Source organism: Pecten maximus, chromosome 7 (genome assembly GCF_902652985.1).
Source record: "Pecten maximus chromosome 7, xPecMax1.1, whole genome shotgun sequence".
Lineage (NCBI taxonomy): Eukaryota > Metazoa > Mollusca > Bivalvia > Pectinida > Pectinidae > Pecten > Pecten maximus.
This window is the reverse complement of record NC_047021.1, coordinates 37,035,678-37,044,383: the sequence shown is the minus strand read 5'-3', so window position 1 is coordinate 37,044,383 and position 8,706 is coordinate 37,035,678. Positions and strand designations below refer to the sequence as shown.

The 8,706-nt window shown below is 33.4% G+C and overlaps 2 protein-coding genes across 2 annotated transcripts; both read right to left on the bottom strand.

Annotated features, from left to right (window-relative positions):
- Positions 1-337: 337 nt before the first annotated feature.
- LOC117330746 lies at positions 338-4,495 on the bottom strand. The gene is made up of 3 exons (XM_033889206.1): positions 3,958-4,495; positions 1,499-1,679; positions 338-834 (listed from the first exon to the last, which is right to left on the bottom strand). The coding sequence occupies exons 1-3, from the start codon at positions 4,135-4,137 to the stop codon at positions 719-721; spliced, it is 477 nt and encodes a 158-aa protein (XP_033745097.1). The 5' UTR covers positions 4,138-4,495; the 3' UTR covers positions 338-718.
- Positions 4,496-4,671: 176 nt separating this feature from the next.
- On the bottom strand, positions 4,672-8,139 carry LOC117330745. Its single transcript, XM_033889205.1, has 3 exons — positions 7,887-8,139; positions 5,902-6,082; positions 4,672-5,549 (listed from the first exon to the last, which is right to left on the bottom strand). The coding sequence occupies exons 1-3, from the start codon at positions 8,064-8,066 to the stop codon at positions 5,434-5,436; spliced, it is 477 nt and encodes a 158-aa protein (XP_033745096.1). The 5' UTR covers positions 8,067-8,139; the 3' UTR covers positions 4,672-5,433.
- Positions 8,140-8,706: the final 567 nt, after the last annotated feature.

The following is an 8,706-nucleotide window of genomic DNA, read 5'->3' as shown; positions in this document are numbered from 1 at the left end:
TGTAAAGAAAAAAATCTTTCAATAAACTTTTTGAAAAATCCTTTTACGCAAAATGCTCTACTTTCGTTGTTGTTTATAGATGTCGAAATGAGATATTTGAATAAAAGTCAAATGGATTTTATATTTACATTCCAAGTTTCAACTGTTGTATTTTATAAGTCCCCTACTGGTGAAACCGGTGAGACTCTAGGTTTACTCCAAGTCTGTCTGTCTGTCTTTCTGTAGTACCCATGCAGCATACTGTACTTGTTAAATAAGTCCATTCACGCATCTTGTTTTAATGTAATGGCAAAACAAAGAAAATATGCTTATTATTTAAATAAAAAAATGCTTTATTAAATATTTCTATGTTACAGCAAGACAAGATATGCATAACATAATCATAGACAAAACGGGTAACGCGCACAATAGCAAACCTAAACTAAAGTGGTCCAGTCACATCCACTTAAAGTTAATGTATATTCCTGAATAATACCACAATTTAAGTATGAATTCTGTTCCCTGACATTTTATGAAAAATATCATACGCACATTTAGCCTAAAACCAAACTTTCTTCACGGTTTTATTAAACATCTTCAGATACGTTAATATACAACTACATGTACACTGTATATTGTGTTTCATAAAGCATCAATTCGACAGTGTTGAATTGACGTACTACACGATACTCTCGTCCCTTTCCTCTTCATCACCAAGACAAATTGCAAAAGACAAATGTCATTTCCGGTTGTAGAGAGAATAAAGGAATATCCCAAAACCAACAGATGACACAATGCTGCGTACAAAGTGGCGTTTGTCCCACGTGTCGATATTCGCTCGGACCCAGTCTGCACCTAGAGAAAATCAAACACATAATGACTGTATTTTATGATGAATGGTTACGTATTTCGGAAAATGTTTTACCTTGTACAATTTAACAAAGATATTATATAATTAAATTGGAGATTTCACTCAGAATCATTTTGTCGCGATTTTTAAAGCGTAGATAGGGAGGACAAACAAAACCGAGTCAGCCCTTTCGATACGCCATTTGCAAATCATGACATAATTCCACTGCTCATATCATGACGTCACAATTAATTTCTGACCGGTACAGTCAATGAAATGTGCCAAAATATTTCATGGCCGAATTCATAGGAGAACAGGCCGATCATGTGATCAGTTAAGATGTAAGTAAAGCATATTGCTTTGTTATCCATCTCGGGAAATTGTTAATATGAAATGCGTTGCTTGAAGGTCAGTTCTCTTATGATGAAAAGAAAGCAATTTGTAATAAAAAAAATAATATAATATAATATACGTGTGGATAATTTCGCGGATATTTTATAGTAGCGAAATAAGCGACAATTTCCACGCCGCGAACATTTCCACTTTTACAGTAGTGTATTGTGATACACAACCATCTCTTCTTAAATCGATAAAACAGTTTTGTAGGATTCAACTATCATATGTTTAATTCCCAATACAATGTTTAAGGATTGCCGGTTCCATAATCACCTCTAGTTTCTATGACGTCATCTTTGAGTAGTTTGCGGATGTCACTAATCATGACTATGCTTGTGTAGGGGAAATTGAAAGCGAGGCATCCAACACCAGTCAGCCAGTAATATTTGGTGTCCGTGTTATCCAGGTAGCTGGCCACGCCTCCAGTTATCGCACTGCCCAATGCAAGACCAGGCTGTGTGTAATAGAAACATCTCAAATTAGATAATACATATAGACACTCTATCGTGTAATGATAACATAAAGCAGTGATTAGCTCATCCAATTTCAGAATTAGAAACTTACGAAATGGTACTCGACCAATTCAAAGTGCATGCGATTAGAGTAATCAGGTGGGCAATTGTATAGTCTTTTTTTTTGTAATTTTTTTTTTTTTTTTTTTATTTTTCACCATTTTTTGCATATAAACAAAAAAGATATACGATATCTCACACACATACACACCAACAACATTATGTATAAAAATGAAAATATCACCTAATTTCATTATAATCCATGCATGATAATCATCATCTTCAGCATCATAATTAAAGTATATCATCACCAATCTCATCTTTATCATCCACAAATGTACCATCATTATTGTGATCCACACTCGATGACAAACATTATCATCATCATCATCCATCATCATCCTCATCCTCATCCTCATCCTCATCATCATCATCATGAACAACAATCCTTAGCAACCTTTCATCATTCTATACTTCACCCAATTGTATAGTCTCGGTTATTAGGTATAAGTAATTATCCAATATCAGTAATTGGGTAACATATATATGTAAGTTATATACTATTCAAACATTCAGACATGTGTATCCGTATTGAGATAAAGACACAGGAACGACACCTTTAGATATGAATTAGTAAAATGATACATGATGTACATATATTTTAATATATACTATTAACAAAAGTGAAATACTAATGTGTCATGTATATTTGTCGATTAGAGCAATCAGGTTGGCAATCGTTATTGTCTTGGTAATCAGGCATCACTAATTAGGTAATCTAACAAACGAATTTAAGTTATCAGCTTTTTCAATATATACTAGAAGCCTTTTTGATCATATATTCAAACACGAGAGTTCCTAGTCAAACGATTTTCAACAGAAACACATGGATAGCGTTTTTTGGCAATATGATACACATATTCTAAGGTAATATAATACAATATGTAATTGATGTAATTAATAAGTTATATATTTTAAATGAAAAAAAAAAACAAACAAAAAAACAAAACAGAAAAAAAAACTGAAATGTTTTATATGTATTTCATATTTGTTGTGGCGGCGAATTTACTTTATCCACATATGTATTAAAATTATTTAAACCGACAGTATTTCATACAGAGGAATGTTGTGGTATTGTTATCAGTTCAATGGTAATTGACTTCATTAACTTTCAATATCTTTTGTAATTAATTTATACAAGCGATATCATTAAAATGATTTGAATTAATTTCCATAGACAACTGTCCTATATCATTAAACAGAACGACAAAAAATATCACACACGATAGGACAACCGAGATTTTATCAGTAGTTAAGTTTCAACGTTGCGTCATTTGGTTGGCAACAAAAGAATGTCCAACTTTACTACCCACGCTACCCTTGACCCTCTGGAATCGGGTATGGATTAGTGACGGGCGGACTAGTCGTAAAAAAGGAGCTGTCTAGAACCTATGGACTAGCTGAGTATCTCTGATAAAAGCTGGGCGGACAACCTTTGATATCACCTCAAAATGGAACGTTTATCTAGTATCTAATTCTTCCTTACATAAAGGTTTTTTTTTTTAAATCTAGCAGTGAGTCCCTGACAAATTCAAGGTCAACATTTTTTTTAACTTAATTGATCATAATGTTCATATTGGTCATATATTTTTTTTCGTATATTTATGTATGAAATTTGAAAAAAAAAAGTTTTTTTCATCAAACTTCACTTTATAATCCAACCTCTATGACAAATCTATGTGATTTTGCCGAACTCAGACGTTACCGAAAATATCTCGAGGACGTTTGATAAAATACATGTTAACAATACTTTTTATTTACAAATGTCATTACAAATATCACGGTGGAGAAGCTGAACGGGTTGAGAATAGGAAGCTCGTCACCCCATATTTGAATCAACATTTAGAATGAAATATTATATATTAAAATATACATGTAGTAATTTTATGCTAGACAAAAAAAGTATGGAATAGGTTGGTTAAAAATCAAAGTAAGTTAGTAAAGGGACTCTGCTGGACAGTTCTTTACAGCCGCAAACCACTACCCGTGATAAACTAAGATTAGCCAACTTGATACCGATCAAGTTCACCCCCGTGATTATATACACATATACCATATACTGTACATAGCGAGGTGGAAGCTTGTCAAGCTACCCGTTAATGTAAACATAGACATATGGAACATATTTCCCAATACCCGCTGTTTTAACATTGTACTCGCCATGTATTTTGCTCCAAGGAGAAAATGGTGCTTCCATCCTACTCGTAATGCAGCCGTGTCTTCAATCTTCATCAAAGCTGGTATAGTAGTGTAATTGCTACCAAGGGCACTACCTGCGAAGAGACCGGCAAATACTGTGGCCGCCACTTTACAAATTTCGCCAGCCATTTCTTTCTCCATATTGTTTATTCTTTGTAGTTGGGTAGAATGAGCCACGCGGTGTACGGTGACTCTATAGGTCAGTCACCTAGGTCAAGGTAGCTTTAAGCATTGGTGTGCGACAAATTTCATAGGAAGATAATTATTTGAAATTTCTTAAATCATTTCGAACATATCAATGTATTAAGCAGACAATGCAGTCCATTACCTTCTAGAATTCCATTACAAAATTCTATTCAGGATATTAGTCCAATATACCTCCTTGTTCTATGACGCCATCTTTGAAAAGTATGATGACAGGAATCATAAAAAAGTCGCAGAAGAAATATCATGTAATTAAAGTGTGAGCCTGGGTATAGCCATATTAAAACCACAATTAAGACACTATTATGATTTAAAAGAAACAATTGCAAGTTTCGATTAAGTTTTTGACGGATCCTTTTTTTGCAAAATGCCCTACTTTTTTTGTTGTTTAAAGATCCTATTTTACATCCAAAAATTACAATAGGATATTTGAATATTAGTATTAGGTAAATGGATAATATTATTACATCCCAGGTTTAAACAGTTGTATTTATTTAGTAAAGTTCCATCACACATTTTTGTATTGAATACATAATTTCCCACAAATATGTAAGGCATGAAAAAAGAAAGAAAAAGCTACTTTTTATATAAGAAAATATTTTTAATAAAAACTTCTTTTGTTCTAGCAAGTAAAACTATGCATAACATTATCATAGACAAAAAAAGGGTAACGCGCACACTATTAAACGGAAAATAAAGTGACATTTTCACTGAACATTAATCTATATTCCTGGTTAACAGCACATTTAGTATAAATTCCGTACCCTGGCATTTTATTAAGGATATCATACACTCATTTATTATCATACAGTAGCGATGATCCTACAAACGAAGTCTATATCAATTTGGAGATATTTTCATTTTCTGTTTTCGTTGGCACTGTGGATTATGTATCCACGAAGTTGAGAACAGAATTTTCTTAAGCCACGTGAAAACAGTTTTGCAGTATATTTAACAACGACACTATGTACGTTTCGTCACACACATAATTACAGAAACACACACTGATACTACAGTTTCCTACTATACGGATCACTGATACTAGCATGTAATATATAACCAAGCTTAAAACTAAACTTTCTTCGTGTTTTTTTATGAACCACCTGCAGATGCGTTGATATACAGCTATTAATGGAGTTTCATAAAACACAATCAATTTGACTACATGACGTACTACACGAAACCCTGTTCCTATTCCTCTTAATCACCAAGACATATTGCACAAGATAAACGTCATTTCCGGTTGTAGAGTGAATACAGGAAGATCCCAAAACCAACAGATGACATCATGCTGCGTACAAAGTGGCGTTTGTCCCACGTGTTGATGTTCGATCGAACCCAGTCTACGCCTAGAGAAAATCAAACACGTAATGACAGTACTAGTATTATATGATGAATGGTGATGTATTCCAGAAGTCATTTAAATTATCTTGCACAATTTAACAAAGATATTATGAGATTTAAATCGAGATTTAACTCAGAATCATTTGGTCGGAGTTTTAAGTCTAATTGGGGAGCAGCCTTTTTGATAGGCAATTTGCAATTCTTGACATAATGCCAATTTAAAAATGAATTACAACAAATAGTGTATTTTGATACATAATCATCTCTTCTTAAATTGATAAAACAGTTCGGTAGTGTTGTACTATAATGTGCCGAAATCCCAATACAATATTTAAGCTTTCCCAGTCCCATAATCACCTCTAGTTTCTATGACGTCATCTTTAAGTAGTTTGTAGATGTCACTCAGCATGACAGCTTTTGTGTAGGGTAAAATCAAGGCGAGACATCCAGCACCAGCTAGCCAGTAATATTTGGTGTCCGTGTTATCCAGGTAGCAGGCCACGCCTCCAGTTATCGCACTACCCAATGCAAGGCAAGGCTGTATGCAATAGAAACATCTCCAATTAGAAAATACAGACACTTTATGGTGTAATGGTAACAGAAGTAGTAATTATAGGTAATCAAATTTTAGGTTGACAAATTTGCGAAATGGTGTACTCCACCGCAGGGCGTCCAGTGGGCAAACGTTATAAAATGTAGCTTGTAATTAGGTATATAAATCCCATATTAGTAATAAGGTAATCCCAATTTTGAGAAATTTCCGAAATGGTATACTCCGTCATAATTAAGTACATACGATTAGAGTAATCAGGTGGGTAATCTTTATACTTTGTAGTCTTGGTAATCAGGTATGATAATTCGTCATCAGTAATTAGGTAATTCAACATACAGATGTAAGTTATAAACTATTCAACCATTCAGATTTGTGTATCCGTATTGAAGTAAAGACACAGGAACAATACCTTAAGATATGAATTTGTGAAATGATGCATATTTGTAAAGTTTATTCATGGCCCAGCTTTCATATAATATTAATAAAATTGAAATATTAATGTGTATTGTTTATTTGTCTAGCGGGGAATTTACTTTGTCTTCATCAGTATCAAAATGTTTTATACAGAAAATCTGCTACCAGAGGATTGCTGTGATATTGTTATCAGTCCAGGTGTAGGATAATTGACTTTAAACTACTTACATCTGATGTATCAATTAATTAATACAAGCGATATCATAAAAGAATTTTCATTTCTACAAACAATACCATGAAATATATAAATAAATAATAATAATAAAAAACAAAAACAGGCTATGGCAATCATTACAATCAGTAATTTAGTTTCAACGTTGCGTCATTTGGTTGGCAACAAAAGAATTTCTGGTTTTGCTCCCCAAGCTATCATTAGCCCTCTGGAATCAAGTATTGATTAGGGACGGACGGACCTGTCGTGAAAAAGGAGTTGACAAAACTTTTGACCTGCTGGTTATCTCTGATAAAAGCTGGGTGGACGACCTTTGATATCACTTCATAATGTAACGCTTGCCTTATATTAGATTTTACCCCACATAGATAACGAAAAAGGATTCGATAATAGCAGGGAGATTCTGACAAATTGAAGGTCAACAACCTTTTATCTTAATTTATCATAATATGCATGATTGATAAGAGTTTTGTCTGCTAATATTCCATTTTTTTCATGCATGAAATTAAAAAATATTCTTAACCTTCACAATAAATTCATTTTAGGTTGCTGAACATAGACGTTACTGGAAAATATCTCGAGAACGTTTGATAATACATCTTAACAAATCGTTTTATTTACAAATGTCATTACAAACATCACGGTGGAGAAGCTGAATGGTCTGAAAATAGGAATCTCGTCCCCCCATATTTGAACTAAATGTTACATTTTAAAATATACACAGTAGTGATTTTTAAGCCAGACAAAAAGAAAAAAATGACCAGTATGGCATATTTGGCTAAATTCAGATAAGGTCTTTACGTAGAAAAATAAAGCATTAAATTAGAAAACAAAAACAAAAACCACACATATACACAACTTTGATCATATTGATTATTTAGTCACTCTTTTGGTAGATATTAGATACAAGTTTGTTATTATAAATAATATTGAAAGCAAAACGATATTAATTTAATTGTCGAATACATGTGTGAAACTCAGACAACTTAAATAAACCTATTTGATACCGATCAGGTTCTCCCCCGTGATTACACACACATACAATATATATGTACATAGCGAGGTAGACGCTTGCCCTATTACAAGTAAATGTAAACATACAACATATTTCTATATACTCTGTATTTTTAAGATTATTCTCACCATATATGTTGCTCCAAGGAGAAAATGGTGCTTCCATCCTACTCGTAATGCAACCGTGTCTTCTATCTTCATCAAAGCTGGCATAGTAGTGTAATTGCTACCAAGGGCACTACCTGCAAACAGGCCGGCAAATGCTGTTGCCGCCACCTTACAAATTTCGCCAGCCATTTCTTTCTCCATCTTGTTTATTCTATCTAGTCTGTTAGAATGAGCCACGCGGTGTAAGGTTCCTCGTTATTTCAACACTCTATGTGAAGCTACCTAGCTAGCTAGGTCAAGGTAGCCGTGTAGGCATAGAAGTGTGACTTATTTCATAGGAATAGCATTATATGAAATATCTTTAATGAATTTCATCAGATCAAAAACGTACCAGCAGTAAGATTTTTCACAAACAACCATAGTAATTCAGTCAAAATTTAATCGATATGCAGTATTTGAGCTGGCGGCCATTTGCAATCAATCCAGGTACCGACCAAGTATATATGTATCGTCAGGTAAATGTAAATGTATGGTTAGCTTTTGTTGATTAATTGCTTTGTATCTGGTTGTGACCTCGTTAAGATGACTATGAATTAATCATAAGAATGAATAAATGTACTTATTGAGCTACGCCATGTAGTGAACTAGTCTATGTTAATGCTGGTGTGTTTTATGCCATGATCAAGCTTAAAAAGTTTATATTTCTATAATTTTCATCGGGAGATATACACCTTATCATAGGGTATTGTGGACACTTGTTTTCGTTTTGAACAAGGGTGAAGCAATATTACAATTTTCTACCGTGGGTGAACATAATATTATGCTGTAATCTGAAAACAAC

What these genes read in the sequence shown, in the direction of transcription:
- LOC117330746 (XM_033889206.1), bottom strand. Translation starts at nt 4,137, where the DNA reads ATGGAGAAAGAAATGGCTGGCGAAATTTGTAAAGTGGCGGCCACAGTA. An exon ending in TCCTTGGAGCAAAATACATG is followed by an intron (nt 1,680 to 3,957) that starts GCGAGTACAATG and finishes TATTACACACAG; the next exon opens with CCTGGTCTTGCATTGGGCAG. An exon ending in TGACGTCATAGAAACTAGAG is followed by an intron (nt 835 to 1,498) that starts GTGATTATGGAA and finishes GATTTTCTCTAG; the next exon opens with GTGCAGACTGGGTCCGAGCG.
- LOC117330745 (XM_033889205.1), bottom strand. Translation starts at nt 8,066, where the DNA reads ATGGAGAAAGAAATGGCTGGCGAAATTTGTAAGGTGGCGGCAACAGCA. An exon ending in TCCTTGGAGCAACATATATG is followed by an intron (nt 6,083 to 7,886) that starts GTGAGAATAATC and finishes TATTGCATACAG; the next exon opens with CCTTGCCTTGCATTGGGTAG. An exon ending in TGACGTCATAGAAACTAGAG is followed by an intron (nt 5,550 to 5,901) that starts GTGATTATGGGA and finishes GATTTTCTCTAG; the next exon opens with GCGTAGACTGGGTTCGATCG.